Source organism: Pygocentrus nattereri, chromosome 14, assembly GCF_015220715.1.
Source record: "Pygocentrus nattereri isolate fPygNat1 chromosome 14, fPygNat1.pri, whole genome shotgun sequence".
In the NCBI taxonomy this organism is placed as follows: domain Eukaryota; kingdom Metazoa; phylum Chordata; class Actinopteri; order Characiformes; family Serrasalmidae; genus Pygocentrus; species Pygocentrus nattereri.
In genome coordinates, this window is record NC_051224.1 from 27210282 (window position 1) to 27232611 (window position 22330).

The 22330-nt window shown below is 42.4% G+C and overlaps 1 protein-coding gene across 2 annotated transcripts; it reads right to left on the bottom strand.

The window, feature by feature from the left end:
* Positions 1-1997: 1997 nt before the first annotated feature.
* On the bottom strand, positions 1998-19726 carry LOC108442529 (cytochrome P450 2K4-like). Of its 2 annotated transcripts, none has more exons than XM_017722609.2 (9): positions 19517-19726; positions 10612-10774; positions 10381-10530; positions 9484-9644; positions 9199-9378; positions 5354-5495; positions 5066-5250; positions 2979-3120; positions 1998-2891 (listed from the first exon to the last, which is right to left on the bottom strand). In XM_017722609.2, the coding sequence occupies exons 1-9, from the start codon at positions 19724-19726 to the stop codon at positions 2701-2703; spliced, it is 1524 nt and encodes a 507-aa protein (XP_017578098.1). In that variant the 3' UTR covers positions 1998-2700. The 2 variants fall into 2 exon arrangements, with proteins under 2 accessions (XP_017578098.1, XP_037400415.1); XM_037544518.1 differs by lacking the exon at positions 19517-19726 and adding an exon at positions 18609-18651.
* Positions 19727-22330: the final 2604 nt, after the last annotated feature.

Sequence of the window (22330 nt, forward strand, 5' to 3'; positions counted from 1 at the left end):
TGCGCTGGAGGGTGTTGTCCTGGGGCCGGGGCTGCTTCGGGCCCTGGGCCGGCCTTCCCTGCGCCGCAGCCGGGTGTAGGAAACCGGGGTGCCTAGTGAGCTAGCGCCAGCTGGCACTCTTCCGCCGAGGGGTAGTCCTCTGCCTCTCGGTCTTTCTTATCCTGACCCTTCCCCTCCTCCCACTCAGTCAAACATCACACTACACATGGGGGTTCTGGGGGAGGGGGGCTCATGCTGCAGTGAGTAGGGCCACCTACCTGGCTCTGCTCGCTGTGCTGCGTGATGTCCCACTCCTCCTCTGTCCCCCCCCCCCCCCCCTTTTTTTTTTTCCCCTCCCAATGACACATTTCATGACACATTACAGTACACACAGGGCTTTGGGGGGCAGGTGTGTCACTCAGTGCATGGTGGGTGGCGCTGCTGAGGTGACCTCACCTATCTGCTCACTGCTACCTGCCCCTCAATTTTATTTACACATTAGACATTGAGGGCCTTGGGGGGGCAGTGTGGCTGTGTGCTATTATTCAGTACTACATTGCCTCTGTCCCTCCCATTTTAATTGCACTGTACCTCACACACATTCTTTTCATTTCACACACACATTGAGTGGGAGGGGGGGTGGGCGGGTCCTCTCACACCCCGGTTTCGTGCACCCTGCCTGGTGTCTGCCTCCCTGGGTTGCCGCTGGCCCGATGCTGGTGTCCGCTCGCCGACACTGTGAGTCCATGTATGTTCCGTGTGTGTGCATGAGTGGGTGACTGGCGTGTGTGAGTGTGGGTGTGGGTGTGTGTGGGTGCAGGTGAGCATGTGTGCGTGGACAGCTGGGCCTGGGTCTATGACTTGCTGAGCCTGGACATCTGTGGTACATGGTGGTGGGCAGGAGTCCCCCCCCCGGGGTATGGGTGCCTGTGGGTCCCTGGGTGCATGGCTGGACATCTTGGCTTGGTCCCTGCCCTGCTCCCTTGGCGGTGGTGTCTTGGTGGTTTGGGCCTCTTTGGCGTGGGGGGGGTCCTGCCGGGGGTCGGGCCGGTCTCGGGCGCTTGGGGCCTCGGGGGCTGCATGCTTGGCTCATGCTGGCGATGTCGGCCTGCCGGGGGGGTGGGCTGCTCATTGCCTCTGGCTCTCTGGTCTCTTGCCCTTTGTCTGTGGGTGCTCCGTCTGGGGCCTCCATTCTTCGTCCTCTGGGGTGTGCTCGCGGTGGCCGTCGGAGCGTGTGGCCTCAGGTCTCCTGAGTTCCTAATGGGCTGTGGATGCTCCGGGTCCCCCGGGTCCTTCCCTATCTGTCTCTGGACCACGGGGGCATGGTTGCGGCTTCTTGCCCTCATTATTGAGTACATTCCATGACACATGACACGTGGACGTGTATACACACATATACACATTGCTGCAAACAGTAGAATTGTGTGTGTGTATATGCATATGTATAGATATGTGAACATATGTATGTAGCCGCAAATAGTAGAATTGTGTCTGGGTGTATATATGTATATGCATATGTATAGATATGTGAATATGTGTATGTATGTATATCTATATTTTTTTTTCTCTTTTTTTGTTTATTTAGTTGTCTGTTTATTTACTTATTTTTTCTCTTTCTTTTTTGTTTCTTTTATTTTTATTTATTTTATTTTTTTTAATTATTATTATAATTTATTATTATGATTATTATTTTTTTTCCTCCCTTCTTCTCTTTCTTTCCTGTCCTCTTTTTTCTCTCCTTTATTGCCTGTCAGGCCTGGTCAAACAAATAAAATACAAACATTAACAAGAATAGGCTTTAGTAACCTATAGAGCTGTTCTTGTGAAAACAAATATGTTTGGTACATCAGTGCATTCGGATTACCATTCCGATTGCAAAAATTGCCAGACATGACAGGTTTAAAAAAAAAAAAAGCAAAGTAAACTGATAATGACCCATGTAATGCCAAAAGAATGACAATAATTACATCAGAATACTTTATTGTCCATTTTATATAAAATTGTCTTTTTTCCTGGCATATAAACAAATAAACTGCACAGCATAAACATCAAAAGAGAATATTTGAACATGAAATATTAAGTAAAATTACTAACTAATAGATCAGCTGCCACAGAATAAGCTAGAATGAGGCAGATACTACATATGGATCAATAGCACCAATTTATTGTGATCTTGTGTACCTTATTGTGAAGAAGTCACATCTTCACTCTGTTAACTTGTTAACTGTCACCACATTTTTGCTTGAAACAACATACCAAAAGCAAAAGGAGCACTTTTTCCACATACTTTGGGTTTGTAGTCAAGATCTTGGTCTCATTTGAAAGGTAACACTCAAGTATTTTTCCAATCATCAGAGTAATTGTATGAATTACTGACAATAGTATTAGAGGCTAGAAGCTAGGAATTTATTTCTGTCTCTTACTGTATTACCAACCAAGTGTTTTGGATTATGATGTCTTTGTGGTCAGATACAAGGCTTTGAAAGGAGGGGCCACAGATGTGCTACCATTGGCTAATTTGGTGTTAATGTTGAAAATGACATGATCGTAACTGCTGTGAAAAATAAATCAAAAACAGTTGTGGGAATTAAATCTTGAGATTTCAAGATTTCCAAATGTATATTGCATCACCACAATTCTGGACAGTTATGAAAAACAGAAATGATGCTTCAACTGAAGTATGCCCGTACTGTTACAGTGATTTAGTGACCAGTGAAGAAGTTAAACACTGCGGCTAACTGCACACAGCTTGTGGGGGGAGGGGCTCAGTGTGAAGCCCACAGCTGGAGTGAGGTCCAGCTGATCCTCAGACACGCCTGGTGGAGGAGTGAAGCGAAAATGTTGCAGGAGGGAGGTGAAAAAGAGGAAGAACTCCATCCTGGCCAGACTCTCTCCCAAACATACCCTGTGCCCTGAAAGCAGAGATGTAGAATAGAGTTACAGTTACAGTATGATTTATTTAAATGCTAGATACATTGCAGTAAACCATTTCAAAATACCTGCAGAAAATGGCATGAAAGCATCTCTCTTAACAAAACGTCCCTGTTTGTCAAGGAAGTGTGCTGGGTTGAAGGTGTTCGGGGTCTCCCATTCATTCTCATCCCTCAGTACAGATGTCAAAAGAGGAACCACAGATGTTCCCTGTAGAAATTATGAACTTCCATAGTGACCAATTTCCATGACAATGCAAATGTGTAACATTTCAATCCAGAGACATCTTCTCATTACCTTTTAGGCCTTATTTGACTGCAAATACACCTGTAAAATGTGTATTTCTCTACCAACCCAAAACCAAAAAATTGGAAAGTAGATTAAATGCAAATAACAAAAGTGAATGTTGACTATAAGACATTTAATATTTTACCTTATCAAATTTATTGCTTTTTTGTAAATAAACTCCAAATTTGATAGCTACAACACATTCCAAAAAAGTTTTGACATGGGCAGTGTAAAGCCCTGTTTGAGCAGGATTAGTATTACCAGAGTATATGCTGTAATTTGAGTGATTTGAGAAAATGATCCCCGATAATTTGCCAAACTCAAAGCTCCTAGTAGTAGTAATAATGGTCCTGCTTGAATCAACATCTCAGGAATGTAATAACAAAACCAAGTTAGACAAAATGGATGAGGCTGAAGTTTGCTTTCTATTCACCAGCTTCTTGTTCACATTTTCCCATGCACCATTTAAGACTACTGAAAGAACTTTTTGGGTGATGATTGAATTACAAGAAGGAAAATGAAATAACTCAAAAGCACCTCTTTTCTGTCTTATTGGGCAATATTTGCTAAAATAACTTTTCCATGCTAAACCTATTATATATGCCAGTTACCCACACACAATATTGGTATTGTTCAAAATTGTGATGCATGTTGCATACTGCTGAGGTACACATCCGTGTAATGCTGTTTCAATCAGGGTTATTTATCCCATATAAAATCAGCCAATCAAATTGCACACTTTTAAACATTACCAGACTTCCTCTGGTATTTCACCATCTACAGCCCATAATATTATTAAAGGATTCAGAGAATCTGGGGAAATCTCCATGCATAAAGGGCAAGGCCAAAAACCAATAGTTGATGCCTTCAATCCCTTATACGGCACTGCATTAAAAAGCATGCTTCTGTAATGAAGATAACCACATGGGCTTCAGATACTTCAGAAACCCTCTGCCAGCAAAATGAGTTTGTTGCTGCATCTGTAAATACAAGTTAAGATTACTTAAAACAGAAGGCATTTCAATAACATCCAGAGTTATTTTGGAAATATTTTGCTTTTGGAAATAATGTATATTGCTTTCTTCAGGCCAAAAAGAAACAGGACCTTCATAGGTGCTACTAAGGCAAGGTTTTAAAGCTAGCATTTGTCATAGTATGGGTGTGTGGTAATAATGAGGGGTACATGCGCATTGTGAAGCTACATATGCTGCCATCTAGACAATATCTTTTTCAGGGACATCCCTGCTTCAGCAAGACAATGCCAAGCCACATACTGAAAGTAAGAACACAGGTGCTAGACTGGCCTGCATACAGTCCAGACTTGTCTCACCATTGAAAACATTTGGCACATTATGAAAAACAGTGTATAAAGGAGACCATGGAACTTACGATGAACTCAGACATGAACTTAAGGGTGAATTTTTGTATGTACCGTCTAACAGGTCAACTCAGCCTAAAATTTGTTTATACCAGTATCATGGTTCAGTTACAATGGATGTGCAGATGCTTCGTCTTTTCTGTATCCTCTAGCTGAATAGTATAAAGTGCTCTGAAAAGGCTTCTTTGTTCTCATTTCTGCAGACTGCTTTTTGCACTCTGTCAAATCACTAACTTTCTCTTCTGCATAAAAAATAAAAAAACACAAAGACATTCTTTGTTGAAGTGTTTGTCTCAGACATATACCTAAATAAAATTATTATTTTTCCACAACAGGTTGCAAACATTATACTTAGAATAATGAATTGAATATATTGAATTGAATAAGAATGTATTGAAGTGAAAACAGGTCAAAAATGGATTTTCATTTACATTTGTCATATTGTCTCAGCTGTTTTGTTTTTTTTTCTCATTAACCTCACTGACTGACCTTCTTGATAAAGAAGCCCTGAAAGTGAACATCACAAGTGGTGGTGTGGGGTACGCTCATGGGTGCTATGTTGGCCAGTCTCTGGATTTCATGCATTACTGCATCAGTGTAAGGCAAGTTCTTCCTGTCCTCCATCACTGGCTGACGACCTCCAACCACCCTGTCAATTTCCTCCTGAACTCGATCTGCAAAAAATGAAAAAAAGGAAAAAAGAATCATAAGCAATTAGTCATTGTAACAATGAACATTTAACATTTGCATGTTTTTTTCAGTATTTTTCATTCATACCCTGTACATGAGGGTACTTGGCCATTAGCAGAAGGCTCCAGCGCAGAGTTGCTGCAGTTGTGTCTGTACCAGCACCAAAGAGGTTGGCTACTGTGTAAAGTAGATTCTGTTTATGGAACAAAGTGCTCTTCTCTCCAGATTCCTGACCAGATATACACAACAAAATAAAAAAAAAAATGTAAAATTAAATGATTAATATGTAAAATAAAATAAAAAAAACAAAGTAATTCAGAGTGGTTCAATATGAAATGCTCTGTTGTTCCTACAGAGTCAAAAATGTTCATAGTGGAAGTGAGAGGAACCAGACATCTGAAGAGTTGAATGCCTCTAAAAGCCCCCTTGTGGTTAGACATACACTGCCTGATGTCTGACTCATTAGTTTATGATCATTTTGTAAAAAGTATTTGTGGCTTAAAATGTATTTTAATCCCTTAATTTTAATTCATTCATGGTAGAGAGTTACATGTACACCACTGTAGAGCAAAACTGTCCAAAATACATCTTATTTTTAAAAATCATGATGATTTTACCATTATCAACATGCAGCATATAGAAACACAGAAGATGTGTAGGTTCACTGGTGGTTTGGGATAGTAAATAAAATGGATGGAGCTTTCCTTTCTGACACAGAGCAGCTTCCGTGCCGCACGGTGATGCTGGAGCACAGAACGCTGTAGAATGAGGTGAGGACTGAGCTCCCCAGTCCAGCATACCTCAACCGTCTGAGGAAGTAGATAAAGGTAGATGTAAAATCCACAAAGAGTATACAGACATAAGAATCCTTACTCTCCAGGTGGGTGAGGGCAGTGTGGACCACAGAGGAGATGGCATCCTCTGTGGATTGTTTTATCCGGTACGCATACTGGTGTGGATCCCCAGTGACGTCAATGTTGGCTTTGATGTGGATCATAACCAGTCTTTCAAAGCACTTTGTTACGATCGGGCTGAGGGCTACTGGCCGGTAGTCATTCAGTCCTGTCACTGTGGAGCTCTTAGGCACTGGGATGATGGTGGTGGTCTTCAGGCAGGTTGGGACAACTGCCTGGATTAAAGAGGAGTTGAAGATGTCTGCACAGCACGTCAGCACACGCCCCAGAATGTTATCCGGGCCAGCAGCTTTGTGAGGATTAATCTTCTTAAGGATCCTCCTCACCTCAGTTTGGGTCACACTGAGGGGCTGATCTTCATGTGGTGGAGTGAGTCTGGTGCTGGAGGGTGTGTTTGGGTCCTCAAAGCGTAAATAGAACTTATTGAGGGCTCTTCTGAGTTTCTGTGAATTGCCATACCTGAAGGCAGCATCCCTGACTTTCAGCAGAGATCAGACCTCTGCATTCAGCCAGGGTTTCTGGTTCGGGTAGCACGTCACAGTCCTGGTGGTGCTGACATCCTCAACACACTTACTGATGTATCCGAGGACAGCAGATGTATAATCCTCTAGATCCAGCTCCCCTTCATGCACAGCAGCATCCCTGAACACCTGCCCGTCTGTGCATTCAAAGTAGTCCCGCAGTACAGAGTCACCATCACTGGGCCACACAGTAATGGTCTTCTGTGTGGGTCTGGAGCAGCGGGAGATGATAGGCAGGGACCAGCATGATGGAGATGTGATCGGAGAGGCTGAGGTGGGGGCGGGGCACGGCTCTGTATGCATCTCATATGTTTGTATACACACGGTCCAGTGTTATTTCACCATGTTGGTATGGTGACGTGCTGGAATGGATGTAGTGAAGGTGGACATGGAGATGGTTGGTGTGAAAGTAGAGGAGACAATGGATAGGGCAAGATGGAGGCAGATGATCCGCTGTGGCGACCCCTAAAGGGAGCAGCCGAAAGAAGAAGAAGAGGTATGGTGACGTGCTGATAAAACTTAGGTAGAGTGTTTGTCCGATCTACGTGGTTAAAATCCCCAGGCACCATTTAAAATGACTCCGGGTGCTTGTTCTTAAGTGAGCTGATGTGATCATGTGATCTCCTTCAGCGCGTCATTAGCTTTAGCACTAGGCTATGACAAACACCACCGTGAACTGATGAATTAAATAATGTGGCCGACCCTTTACAGTCAGGTATTTTATTTCCTTGGAGCAGTAGCTGTTAATCATGACGCAGTTTGTGCACCAACCTTTGTTTACACACATGCATAAGCCGCCCCGCAGGCTTTCACCGATAGCTGTTTGTGGTCCGCACAGAAGAGTAGCTGGTCTTCGATCTGGAAGGCTGAGTCCGGCATGCTGTTGTTTAGCCATGTTTCCGTAAGACAAAGTACAGAACAGTTCCTCATCTCTCTGGAAACACTCATCCTCAGTCTCAGAAGGTCCAACTTGTCCACTGCACTCTGCGTCATTATCAATTTGGAAAACTGCTATGCAGTTTCCGAAGGGAGGGAATCATACTCTGCTTAAGAATGTCACAGTACATGGTAGAATTCTTGTTTCCGTCAATGAACCACAGCTTCCCAGTGCCAGCAGCACTCATCCAGCTCCATCCTGCTGAAGCATTGTGCAGTGTATGGTCTGATAGGCAAACCGCCCTCTTCTTCAACCTCTGCAGCAAATCTGGCAGCACTCATGCATCTATTTTTTGAAGACAACCTCTGGATATGACACTGAACACATGGACTCAACTTTTTTGGTCGACCCTGGTGAGGCCTGCTCTGAGTGGAACCTGTTCTGGAAAACCGCTGTATGACCTTGGCCACAGTGCTATAGCTCAGGTTCAGGGTGTTAGCAATCTTCTTATAGCCTAGGCCATCTTTATGGAGAGCAACAATTCTATTTATCACATCCTCAGAGAGTTATTTGCCATGATGTGCCATGTTGAATATCCAGTGGCCAGTATGAGTGAATTCTAACTAAAACACCAAATTTAACAGCCCTCACTTGTGTTGCCAGCTATATAGATATTAATTGCTGTCTGTTGAGTTATTTTCAGAGGACAGTAAATCTATACTGCTATAAAAGCTGTACACTAAGTTATATCCAGGTTTCATTTCTATAGTGTTGTTCCATGAAAATATAGAATACTCTTGTGGTGCCCAAGGTGGTTTCATTTTTGTTGAAAGGATAAAATAGCTCTTCTCAACATTTCAGTTGCTGACCCCTGAGCTAAGCCTACTAGTAAGGGGTAATCAGTGCATGAGGCCAGCGTGTGACCGTTTGCTCCAACTGTCTGCAGCTCAGTCTCATCTCCACCAGCCCAGTTAATGACTGAGTTTTATGTTTCAAATTTCTGTGGACTGCTTGAAGCCTGTAACATAATTGTAGTGAAATTATCACTATAACTACACAAAAATGTGTAGGTATTACAGCTATTAGTTACATTTCATAAAACTGTAGCAGCTACAGCTATTAGCTACAAAAAAATTGGAGTTAGCTACAAAAAGTAGCCGGCTACTTAGCTACTGCCTCATCCCTGCCACTGACAATCAAATAAACTTCAATGCAGAACAATGATGCTCAGGCCCAGCAATACAGAGGCCCTCAGCAATTATCTGTTGAGTCTATAGCTTGTTGAGTTTAAATACAAGTACAATAATTATTTGAAGTGAAAACAAAAATGAAAATTACAGATGTATATTTTTTAGTTCCCAGAAATGATTAGGCCTTCTCTGAAGGCCTAGATGGCCCTTGAGGGTTCTCCACTGAAACACACCAAGTTGCTATATAGGGTTTATCCTGTAATGTTTTTGTGCGCCTAATTGTCCTGATTTGTCAAATTTTGGAATGTCCAAACTCCCAAATAATAACATAGCATTGCTAAATTTTTTCAAGTCAACAGCACACACTGGAAACACTTGTTCTTCACCCACAGACCCATCATTTCTGCATACAAGTACAGGAAAGACATACCTCTGCTTTCTGTTTGCGTACAAGAAAGCAGTCAATCAGGCCTCTGCAGTCCTGAGGGTTCAGTGTCTCCTGCAGACGCTCCACTAGTCTGTTTATTCCTTTGATAGAGTTCTCACGGTTTATCATGATGAGTTTCCTGTTCCTTACCCAAGAACGAAGCCAAGGAAACATGTTGTACACCTAGAGGTGTACACACAGATGCACGTTAGCATTCATGTGTGAAATGATTTATACATTTACACATTCAATAACATAAATGTTCCATTTTTAGACGCAGAAGGGTACCTGTATAGATGCTGAGCCAATTAGCCTGACATTCTCATTACTCCAGGCAACCATGTCTTTGAACAGAGGATCACTGTATTCAAACCTGCTTCCATACACAATGGCTGAGATGATATTAGAAACGGCATAATTCAATGGCTGTTTGGTATCAAATGGGTTTCCTGTAAGTGAGATGGTAAGATATCAGAGACCTAAAAAAATAGAATGTATATCTAACAAAACTAACTAGAAAAGGCACAGAATTGATTACAGAATCAAAGGCAGCCTAGGAATTTCTATCATTTGATCACATGTTTCTTTCATGTTAAAGCTTTAAAATACATATGTTTAAGGACAGTACAAAAAACATGCTTTTAAAAATTATTAAAAGACTGAGCTGTAATGCACGTAATGAGCTGCAATAAAGTAGTCTTAACTTTCCTGAGTGCTGTCAGAGCTGACTGACAGTGAGCTTGTGGTCACCTTTGAGGCTGTGAGGTTTGATAATGTTGATTAGGCAAAAGCTTAATAATGCAGCTACAGATCTTTTTTATGTACTCTCCTCTATCTGTGTTTCTCTAATTAGCATTATTGCAAAGGTGTTTTTTTCCTTCACTTTTGAATGAGTTTTTACATTTATGGCCTGAACTGAAGCCCAGCTCTAAAAGTGACAGTTTGCCACTGTACAGTTTGTATGTCTGTCACAGATTTGTTTGCTTCATGCAAATGAAGACAAGGTTTACATAAAAGACAAATGCTTGCAGGAAACAATTTTTCTACTTCTGACATCTACACAAGATCAGGATTCTCATAAGTGCCTTACATTGAACTGTTTGCATAAAATTAAATTTGTGGTTTGTGTACAAAAAAAAAGTTGAATTTGAAGCATCTGCCTTATATTTGATGACATGGCATTACCTTTAAATTGCTCAAACACTTCTCTCAAGTAATGTGTCTCTTCTATGATTTTCTCTTCACTGCCTCTCTTGCCCATCCCAAAGTCTCGAAGGGTGGAGAGAGAAAAGCGCCTCATCTCTTTCCAGTTGTCACCATTGGAAAACAGAATTCCTGCAGTTGAAATATATTTCTTTATTAACTATAGTAACCTTTGTTAGAGCTCATTGGTTTGGTTAAGTAAAACACCCTTACCATATCCTTTGTTGAAGTCAGCGAATATAGGACTGATATCTCTGTCCTGAAATTCCTCTGCATGATTCACCAGAGCTTGCTTGACAGTTTTATATCCTGCCAAAACAACCACTTTCTTCTGACCAAAATACACAGTGAATATGGATCCATATTGTTTTGACATCTGCAAGCGTCAACAAAAAGAGAGATGGAAAGTAAATCATCAGTTCAGAACTAAGTCCAAAGTTTTTGAACATTTATGTGAACATGAACATTAATGGGGTAGAAGAGAATGAGCAATTTAGAGTACAGACTGCATTCCTTCCTGCTCAACATGACTGCAAAAATGAAGACAGCATGGGCCAAGTTTCCTGTGGAACTATTTCAACAAACTAATGTCCCATGTTCTCTGTCCCTCATTTTGTAGCTGTTTTGGACACACAAGTGGTACAGTACATTATTTGTCAGTATGCTCTCCTAAACAGATGTGTACACTATGACATTGCTTTGTATTGTGTTTTCTTTTTGGTCAGCAGTGGTTTGCCCCTTGCAACTTTTGCATTGTGTCTTTTTTATTGTGGAATCATGTACATTGACTAACTGAGGCCTGCGGTTCTTTAGATATACATCTGGGCTCTTTTGTGACCTCCTGGATGTGTCATGGATGCGCTCTTGGTAAAATTTTGGTAGGCCAGCCACTGAAAATTCAGCACTGTTCCAAGTCTTCTCCATTTGTGGATAATAGCTCTTACTGTGGTTCGCTAGAGAGCCAGAGTTTTAGCAATGGCTTTGTGACCCTGTCCAGACTGGTAGATTTCAATGACTTTGTTGACTTGAGTAATCTCAAGTCTAATATTAAAAGTAAATTGATGATCCAAAACATTAAAGTGTGACAAATATACAAAACTTGAAGAAATTACAAATACTTTTTCACAGCACTCTAGAATGTTAGCTGGTGGTTCGCACAGTAGCTCATGGCAGATCCATTTATCTGCATAGTTAACCTTCTCTGTCACTCAATGGGACTTGTGAAGGAATGTGTTGGAAGCACCAACCCCCGTGCCCACAGAAAGCTCCTACAGCTCCCAAAGCACCTAACATGACACAACTTGAAGGTGAACTTGAAGTTACAATCTGAATGTTTATGTTACCGATCCTACAGCGCGACGGAGAATTTGTAGAATCGTGTTTCAAAAGTTATAATTCAAGGGCGCGCAGTAGCGACGGACAGAGCAGTGGCAATTTCTATAAGACTGCAAGGGAAGCTCAGCTTCCCCTAAAATGTCAAACATTAAATGATCAAATATGTACAGTTGTGTTAACGTTTCATTGACTACAATTGTCCCGTCCCCGGCCGCGGAGCGTTGCTGGGGGTGAATGCAGCTGTGGGTGGGCGGGTGGGGACGCAGAGCTTCTGCAAGATGATTGGAGGATCAGTTGAAAGGCTTAATCCTGTTTTGATTGACAGCTATTTTGACCTATTTATGGCGAAAGACAAACTGCAACCCATTTGTGTAAATAAAACACACTCGTAGTATTTCCTTGTTTCAGTTTAACATAATTTCAACATTTCCTTGTTAGAGTTTAATTAGTTCGTTCAGTCAGTCGTTCATACTGTTGGCTAGGTTGGAGTGAACTAGCCAGCTAGCAAAGTTCGCAGACAATGCTAATATTGTTGACCTGATTTTGGCAAATTTAGTACTACTGTATAACTGTATCCAAAAACGGTATTTCTAATGATAGATATATATAATGATAAAACAAATACATACGGTGCAAAACATTTTTATTTTTAATTTACTGTAGAAAATTAAATATACTGATGATAATGATATGGAGATATTACACTAACAACAATCAGTATATTATATATTTATATATTTACAGACATAGGGAGAGAAAGACAGATGTTACTAGTAGGCTTTCTGGATGCACCACAGAGCTGCTGCCTCAGTGCTTCTCTGTGAATTAACATTATAAAAGTTGACTTATGGTACTGCTAATTGCTGGCAAAAAAGAGGGGTGATGTGCTGAGGATCTTGAAATCTCAGTCATGCTAGTGTTAACCCCCATTGTCTCTGTTTTAAGCCCTGTGTTTTTTGCTAGTTGTTTGCTGGTCTTTGTAGTGTATTCTTTGTTGTGTATTCTTTGTAGTGTATTGTATTGACTCGTGCTTGTTCTTCTGACTTCCGTTGTGTGTTTAGTCTGTGTTTGTTTCATCATGTCTGTTCCCCGATCTCTCCGTGTAGGCTCTCTGGTTCATTTTGACCCTGACTCTGCATTTGCCCCAATAAATCTCGCTTCTCTTTGCATATGCATCCGCCTCATCATCGCTCCCACTTGTTACAATAGTTCAAATAAGATTTCATAAGATTTTTATCAAAAAGAACTGCAGGAAATACTTTGAAAAACTATTGCATTCTTACAGTGCTGTTTATTGCTTGTTTAAATATCAACACTATTATTTTGCTCATGTAATATCTACTTGAATACACAATCTGCTTGTGTACATGTTCAGTGGGCACCAGCAAGCAGGACAGCCCCATAGAAAAATGTGCCACTCTCTGCTCTGCCTAGAGTCTTTGAACTGGGAGAGGTATACTGGAAGCAAGCCAGTTTAGGTCCCAGCAAACAGCAAGAGCTTCTTTGCCTACTGTAAAATGTATTAGTTTATATCATTGTATTTACTAAATTTGCAAAAAAAAAAACAATTTATATTGTTTAGGTAAACTGGTAAAAACCAAAAATATTTACTTCCAATTACAGTAATGTTTGCAGACACCTGCCAGTTCAGGAGGTCTGCAAGATTTTAGGAATGTTGGCGTCAACTCCATTTCCAATTTAAAGTGAAAGAAATTAATGGATATGATTCCATGAAATAATTTTCAACAAAAAAGCAAAACAGAGCTGACAAAAGTGCAAAAGCAAAGGTATGATACATTATTATGATTGATGGTATAAATGATAACATATATTAACTTCAGGTGTTACCACAGTTGTTCTTCAGGGATACAATGTCAGTGACCCACAGCAAGGTCATTTTGGCGAGATAATGCTAGCCAAATTAACACAGCTGACTAACAGGGGCTAGCTAAATGGCACCTGATTTTTTTTTTCCATCAGCTTCAGGTGGATAAATCTTTCAGCACTGGTAAAGCTGAAGTCAGGCCAAGTGTTGTGACAAATTGTACATTTTACTTTGTTTTTCATTTTTTCCAAAGCAAAATACAGCTAGTCTACTGATGTACGTGTTGTGGAAGTACATATTTTTCAAGAAGACAAAGAGCAACAGAGAAGAATTTCTCACACTCAAATGTGGCTGCAGGTAAACTCAAAAGTCTCTGTGTTGAATCAATTCCGTCCTTTGGAGTTGACTCTCAGTTGGTGTGGCTTCTCCAGAGTGCATTTTTATTTAGAATATAAAAACTGTACAAAACTGAAGATTTGTGTCACCTTAAAGTAGCTAAATTCACTTAGAAAGCATGTCTAGATATGCATTTTTTTCTTTTTGTAAATATAATTGAGAAAGTTTTGTACTCTGCTATTCCTCTTTATACTCTGCTATCTCTACCGTTATGTAAGTCATTTTTTTCATAAATGAATATTAGATTCCTATGTCTGCCAACCAAGGCTCTATGGAATTAAAGGTCAATGTATGCCAGAATAGGTTGAGAAATATTACTATTATACACAGAGGTGTCTAAGCCTTGATATAAAAACAGTATATATGATACTGATATGATATTGGGCTCTAATATACTTCCAGTGGAGTGCTATCTGAAAACACTATATGTTACTGATGTACTGAGCCTGGAATGCTCATAGGAAAATAGGCTCCATATGTGGTGTCTCATTTTAGGTATATGGAATGTGTAGAAGGCTTATGGTCCAAAGCTCTAGGTCCCAAGAGAGAGAGATGGGTCTCTTTCTCCCTTTTCTCCCCCTCTCTCTCTCTCTCTCTCTCTCTCCCTTTCTCTCTCTGAGTTTCAAAATAAGCTGAGGTCATTTAACCTCTTAAACTCCAAGCCTATTTTTGCCAATTTTCATCTGAAATGACATACCCAAATATTAATGCTTTTTACTCAAATATTATATATCCATCCATCCATCCATCCATTATCTTCCGCTTCTCCGGGGTTCGGGTCGCGGGGGCAGCATCCTAAGCAATGAAGCCCAGACCTCCCTTTCCCCAGCCACTTCCACAAGCTCTCCAAGGGGGATTCCGAGGCGCTCCCAGGCCAGCTGGGCGATATAGTCGCGCCAGCGTGTCCTGGGTCTTCCCCGGGGTCTCCTCCCGGGTGGACTCGCCTGTGACACCTCCCGAGGGAGGCGTCCAGGAGGCATCCTAACCAGATGCCCGAACCACCTCAGCTGGCTCCTCTCGACGTGAAGAAGCAGCGGCTCTACTCCGAGTCCCTCCCGGATGACTGAACTTCTCACCCTATCTCTCAGGGAGAGTCCAGACACCCTGCGGAGGAAACTCATTTCGGCCGCTTGTATTCGCGATCTTATTCTTTCGGTCATTACCCAAAGCTCATGACCATAGGTGAGGGTGGGAACGTAGATCGACCGGTAAATCGAGAGCCTTGCCTTATGGCTCAGCTCTTTCTTTACCACAACAGACCGGTAAAGAGCCCGCATCACTGCTGACCCAGCACCAATCCGCCTGTCAATCTCCCGCTCCCTTGTACCATCACTCGTGAACAAGACCCCGAGATACTCGAACTCCTCCACTTGAGGCAAGAGCCTATCCCCGACCCAGAGAGGGCTCTCCACCCTTTTCCGCCTGAGAACCATGGTCTCGGATTTAGAGGTACTGATTCTCATCCCAGCCGCTTCACACTCGGCTGCAAACCGATCCAGCGAAAGCTGAAGTTCGCGGCCTGATGTCCCCAATAGGACCACATCATCTGCAAACAGCAGCGATGTGACCCTGAGGTCACCAAACCAGACACCCTCCATCCCTTGACTGCGCCTAGAAATTCTATCCATAAAAATTATGAATAGAATCGGTGACAAAGGGCAGCCCTGACGGAGTCCAACTCTCACTGGGAACGAGTCTGACTTACTGCCGGCCATGCGAACCAAACTCCTGCTTTGTTTGTACAGGGCCTGAATGGCTCGTAGCAAAGAGCCATGTACCCCGTACTCCCGAAGCACCTCCCACAGAATACCCCGGGGAACACAGTCGAATGCCTTCTCCAGATCCACAAAGCACATGTGGACTGGTTGGGCAAACTCCCATGAACCCTCCAGAATCCTGGAGAGGGTGAAGAGTTGGTCCAGTGTTCCACGACCAGGGCGGAACCCGCACTGTTCCTCCTGGATCCGAGGTTCGACTATAAGCCGGACTCTCTTCTCCAGTACCCCTGCATAGACCTTGCCAGGGAGGCTGAGGAGTGTGATTCCCCTGTAGTTGGAACACACCCTCCGGTCCCCTTTTTTAAAAAGAGGCACCACCACCCCAGTCTGCCAATCCAGTGGCACCGCCCCCGATGTCCACGCAATGTTGAAAAGGCGTGTCAGCCAAGACAGCCCCACAACATCCAGAGCCTTGAGGAACTCAGGGCGGATCTCATCCACCCCTGGAGCCTTGCCACCAAGGAGCTTCTTAACTACCTTAGCGACTTTGGCCTCAGTAATGGACAAGCCTATTCCCATGTCCCCAGACTCAGCCTCCTCACTGGAGAACGTGTCGGTGGGATTGAGAAGGTCCTCAAAGTACTCCTTCCACCGCCCAATGACGTCTTCAGTCGAAGTCAGCAGCACACCATCTCCACTATATACAGTGCTAGTGGCACACTGCTTTCCCCTTCTGAGTCGCCTGACGGTTTGCCAGAATCTTTTCGGAGCCGACTTAAAGTCACTTTCCAAGGCCTCACCAAACTCCTCCCATACACGGGTTTTTGCCTTGGCGACAACTGAAGCCGCAGATCGCTTGGCCTGTCGATACCTGCCAGCTGCCTCTGGTGTCCCACAGGCCAACCATGCCCGGTAGGACTCCTTCTTCAGCTTGATGGCATCTCTCACCTGGGGTGTCCACCACCGGGTTCGAGGATTACCGCCCCGACAGGCACCAACTACCTTACGGCCACAGCTACAGTCAGCCGCTTCAGCAATGGAGGAACGGAACATGGCCCATTCTGAGTCAATGTCCCCCACCTCCCCCGATATCTGGTCAAAGTTCTGACGGAGGTGTGAGTTGAAGATCAATCTGACAGGTTCTTCTGCTAGACGTTCCCAGCAAACCCTCACTATACGTTTGGGCTTGCCTGGTCTGACCGGCATCTTCCCCCACCACCTGATCCAACTCACCACCAGGTGGTGATCAGTTGACAGCTCAGCTCCTCTCTTTACCCGAGTGTCCAAAACACATGGCCGCAAGTCCGATGACACGACTACAAAGTCAATCATTGAACTGCGGCCTAGGGTGTCCTGGTGCCATGTGCACTTATGGACATCCTTGTGTTCAAACATGGTGTTCGTGATGGACAAACTGTGGTTTGCGCAGAAGTCCAAAAACTGAACACCACTCGGGTTCAGATCAGAGAGGCCATTCCTCCCAATCACACCCCTCCAGGTCTCACTGTCATTGCCCACGTGAGCATTGAAGTCCCCCAGTAGGACAATAGAGTCTCCAGGAGGAGCACCTTCAAGCACCCTTCCCAAGGACTCTAAGAAGGCTGGGTACTCTGAACTGCTGTTCGGTGCATAAGCACAGACAACAGTCAGGACCCGTTCCCCAACCCGAAGGCGTAGGGAAGCTACCCTCTCGTCCACCGGAGAAAACCCCAACATACAGGCACCGAGTCGAGGGGCTATGAGAAAGCCCACACCTGCCCGCCGCCTCTCACCATGGGCAACTCCAGAAAAGAATAAAGTCCAGCCCCTCTCAAGGAGATTGGACCCAGATCCCAAGCTGTGTGTTGAGGTGAGCCCGACTATATCTAGCCGGTATCTCTCAACCTCGCGCACCAACTCAGGCTCTTTCCCCACCAGTGAGGTAACGTTCCAAGTTCCAAAAGCCAATTTCAGCAACCGAGGATCAGAACGCCAAGGCCCACGTCTTTGGACACTGCCCGATCCACAACGCACCGAACCCCTACTACTGCCCCTCCCATTGGTGGTGGGTCGATGGGAGGGGGGACTCATGTAACTCCTTCGGGCTGGGCCCAGCCGGGCACCATGAGTAAATGCCCGGCCACCAGACGCTCGCTGGCGAGCCCCTCCCCCAGGCCTGGCTCCAGGGTGGGGCCCCGGTAACCCTGTTCCGGGCAGGGTACACAAGTCCTGCTTTTGTGTCTTCATAGGGGTTATTATGGATCACACTTTGTCTGACCTGTCACCTAGGACCAGTTTGCCATGGGAGACCCTACCAGGAGCTTTTGCTCCAGACAACATAGCTCCTAAGATCATTCAAGCACGCAAACCCCTCCACCACGATAAGGTGGTGATCCAAGGAGAGGTCAAATATTATATAATCCAGAGGAATTTTAAGAAGTATTATTACTCAAAAGCCTTTACAAAATTAATTGAAAACACTTGAAATTATTGAAATTAAACTATAATGGCCAAAATATGGTAAAAATAGGAAAAAAAACAAGGCGCTTTTCAAAATTTCTTTTTTTGTTTTAGATTTTAGGGACCATAAACTGAAGAGGTCATGTCCATGAAATGTTTTTGCAGTTCCATATTTTGCCCCTTGGGGTCAAATTTTTACCATGTGATTACTGACAACTGATTACCCTCACTGATCAGAAGATATTCACTCTAGAGTAGATAGTGTACATAAGTTTCTCCAAGTGTCCCTTTGAAGTCTCCAAAGGACCACAACCTCTCCAAATTGAAAAAAAAACTAATTTTCTAACAATTTTTGCAGGAAAAAAAGTTTATGTATTACCTACTCTTGATGGCAACATCCTATGGTGTATTTCTTTACATTATTTGACAAAATTTTGTTATAACAACAATTTCAACTGTATTATAAAAGCCAAATAATTATGTTCAGCTGTGTTTACCGTGGCATTCTCTATGACGTTCTCCATGCCTGCTGCGCTCTTGGCGTGCTATCCATGGCTAATCTTCCTGTTTATATCCCGCCTCCCCTGTTGCGCGTCCGCCTAACGTGACACCTGGTCGACAGGTTTGATTGACGTGTCGTTGGAAAGGGGAGAATCTCAGCTTTACGAGCAGGTGTGATTGAAAGTGATAGCCCAAGGAGAACATATTTTAATTTGGGTTTAAATTAGACATAAAAGATTTTTGCCTTCTGTTTTTTTCAAGCACTCTTTGCACAAAAAAGAGGATTACTACCGAATGCATTATCGGAAATACACGGGTGTGGTGTCATTTTGAAGCCAACAAGGAGAGGTAAGCGAAGCTGTGATGTGTTTGCGTGTGACGTGTTCCTCCGACCGCCAGGAGTCATTACGCACCAAGGCTGAGTTTTCGGGAAAAAAAATTCCTGTTTGAAATGCCACACTCTTTTGGCTCTAATTCGGAAACCCTACGTCGTACAGTAAAACGTATCATATCGTAATCCGGAGAGCCAGACAGTTTGAATGATGTATAACATGTCCACATTGGATCAAATATGGATTTATAAAAACCGCAGTTTTAATAAAACTTTTGCTAACAAGGTATATTTCGCCCAAAATGGTTATTTTCTGAAAGGAAATACAAGCTAAACTGGCTAGATAGCTGGCAAGCAGAGGTTCTAAGCTTTCATATGACATATTGGGTGTCTATATTGACCCTATAATTATTCATAAACACCTATATTGGCACGAACCCTCTCCCAAGCTGCCCGGGATGGCTTGGTTTGATATTGCTCTGACGGTATCGGCAAAGATTCTTAATTTCCTTCACAACATTGCTATTGAAATGAACTACAACACAAAGTAAACATAATAATGAAGCCACTTACTGAGAAGAGACTCAAATAGGGTTTCTTGAGGTCAATATCTAGTAAGTTTCCCAGGATAGGCAGTGGCTTGGGTCCTGGGGGTTCCTTCCATGTTTGCTGACATCTAGAGCGAGAGGAGCAAAAATAAACAAGTGTCAGAAGCATCACTACAGCACCAAGCAATATGCTTCTGCTAGTAGGTTGCAGAAGAAGCTCTTCCACCAAAGTCATTGCTGAAAAAAATGTCCTCTGCAAAGAAAGACAAAATATGTAGAAAATAATGAAGTCTTCAGGAAGCAAGTGGTATGTAAGGGGACTGAATTGCCCTTAAATACCAGTTGTCAAGGAGTGGTCAGGAACCAGGGGTGGAGCTACATTCAAAACCAGGGCACTAGGCGGAAGTTTATAGTATTCACAGAAAGGATTACTTACTTAGTTTAAGTCAGAGCATATGTAGTTAGTTCACATGGAGGATTTTTTAAGTTTTAGCAGAAGGTGTCACCACAGTGCCAAAGTGAAATTCTGCATATATTTCCAGATGGTTAACTGAGAATATCAGCTAAAGTGAGACACAGGTCAAAGATTAACCTGAGGGTACACTCTGTGGTAAAGCACATTGATTATATGGAATTGTGTCACTTGTACAAGACACATGCACATTACAAACTGTTTAGTTCAGCAAGTTTTGTCCAGTTGTATGGAATCCAGGAAGAGTCACATCATATAGTGGTATACTATAAAATGTGGAACAGAAGCTGTTTCAAAGTCTTTTAAATAATTAAAAATATGATTGAACTGATTTGCCCCGCAACCCTGAGGGAGGAGCTTGTGAACCAATGTGAAATATTGCTTTTGCCCATTTAAACTAAAATGTTGCTTTGCATAGTTTCATTCAAAATAGATAATTGAGTTGAATAAAACCAATTACTGCTCATTTCAGCATGAAGGCACCATAGAATGGCAAACTCTATTTGCATTGACATAGTTGAATAAGGAGAGCTCAGTACAAGGAACTGACACACAGTGAACTTCAAACACTGCTGTTTCCTTCTTGAAGTACAAATCCTACATTTGCAAAAGATGGCATTAAATTAACCAATTCCAAAATCCTAAACTGTTATGTAACAGTATTGACCCATTAATATTTATACCTCAATTTTATGCACACCAGCCCACATTCTAACCCAGCAGGACTTGACAACAGCAACAGCAATGGAAATGGTGGGGTATTTGCAGAAATTGTACATATTCAAAGCTGTGGCAGGAATTTTCATATTCTTCCCAAGGAACTGAGCTATCAACAGGCATGGCCGGTGATCATCTTTAAATTGCATAGGCTTCCTATCCAACTTTGTAACCGTACATGTTCCATTCCATCTTAAATTCTACAGCTTGTATAGGCGCCAGAATGTAACTGCAGCAGCTTTCAAGGTGGAACAGAAAATGTACAAACCAAGCTGCCAACTTCAGCTACCTCATGTTTAACAGGATCCAGGACAACTTTAATTCAAAGTTTGTTCTGCATATTTAACTCCAGACAGCAGTTTCTCAAACCTAAGACTGAAGAGAGAGGCAGTTCCAACTTTATTAGCATCACAACCCACAACCCCCAGCAGCCATACTGTGGGAGTTTATCCATGTTTTGATGAAGCTAGATCATCTTAAACTGAGTTTTGTAGTGAGTAAACAACTTTAATTTACTTTGTGTTGTTGTTGAGATCGAAAGCAAGTAGCAAGTACAGGAAACATTAGCTACTAGCCAGTTCCAAGTAATTAGCATAGCTAACTAAATAGTATGACAATGTATTTATATGGAGGTTAATTTTCTTTTCCTGCCTGTCTGTTTTGACATGTTGCTTAAGTGTGAGCTATCACAGTGCTCATCAAAAAGTACATAAGTGTAAATGTAAGTGCACAAATCCAAGTCAAGTGTCAGTTCCTAAAGTCTATAATCATCTCTTTTTTTTCTTATTGACATTAAGAGACATGTTTGATTGTTTCTGCACCAGTCAATAAACCTCTCCTGTGGGGTTAATTATGTGCCAAAATCTCCAAACAAAATGATAAAATCCACATGAAAAACATTATGAATCAAAATGCATTTCAAATACAAATTAGAATTAAATCAAACTTCATTTTTCAAAAAGATTACTACTCTTTTTTCCCCCATTCTGATAGAAATTAATTATTTACTTTGCCAGTTTTTGTATGACAAGTTGTGGTGGTTTTGTGCTTCAAACCTTGTACTGAAGTATTAAAGTTGTTGAGTGCATCAATATCTCAGACATGTGATGTCACTTGTAGTCAGTGAGCGTGTGCACTTAATCCGATAACTGCAGAAAATCAGATTTCGTCAGTATGTAATCAACATGTTTAAATGCCCTTGAGTAATCAAATAATGGAAACTCTGCTTTTACATGAGTCAGGCAATAATCAGATTTTTGCTTTACAACCAGCCAATAAACTCACAGAAGAAGACATGAGGTAAATGTAACATAAGTTAAACTTCATACTGTATTTTTTAAAAACCTCATGCCACTTTACCTGAAAATATGAACACACATCATTTAGAAGATGAAGAATATTTAAATCCTTTATTTAATGTTTGGGTTCAATGCCTTTTCAAAAGTGTTTCCTGCTATGTGATATATGGTCTCGTGCATGCATAGACTGAGATCTCTGATTGAAATCAGAGTATGACTATACATGCACTGAGAAATCTGATTGCTGAGCTAAAATCCAGCTCTCTTTATCAGATTTCTAGGAAAAGATTATAGATTATGGTGTTTACATGACCATTTGAACAATTGGATGAATGGAGAAATCCGATAATGA

Coding starts and splice junctions, on each gene's coding strand:
- LOC108442529 (XM_017722609.2), bottom strand. CDS start 19,726: ATGACTTTGGTGGAAGAGCTTCTTCTGCAACCTACTAGCAGAAGCATA. Junction 10,531..10,611: donor TGACTTCAACAAAGGATATG/GTAAGGGTGTTT, acceptor TTTCAACTGCAG/GAATTCTGTTTTCCAATGGT. Junction 9,379..9,483: donor TTGGCTCAGCATCTATACAG/GTACCCTTCTGC, acceptor GTACACCTCTAG/GTGTACAACATGTTTCCTTG.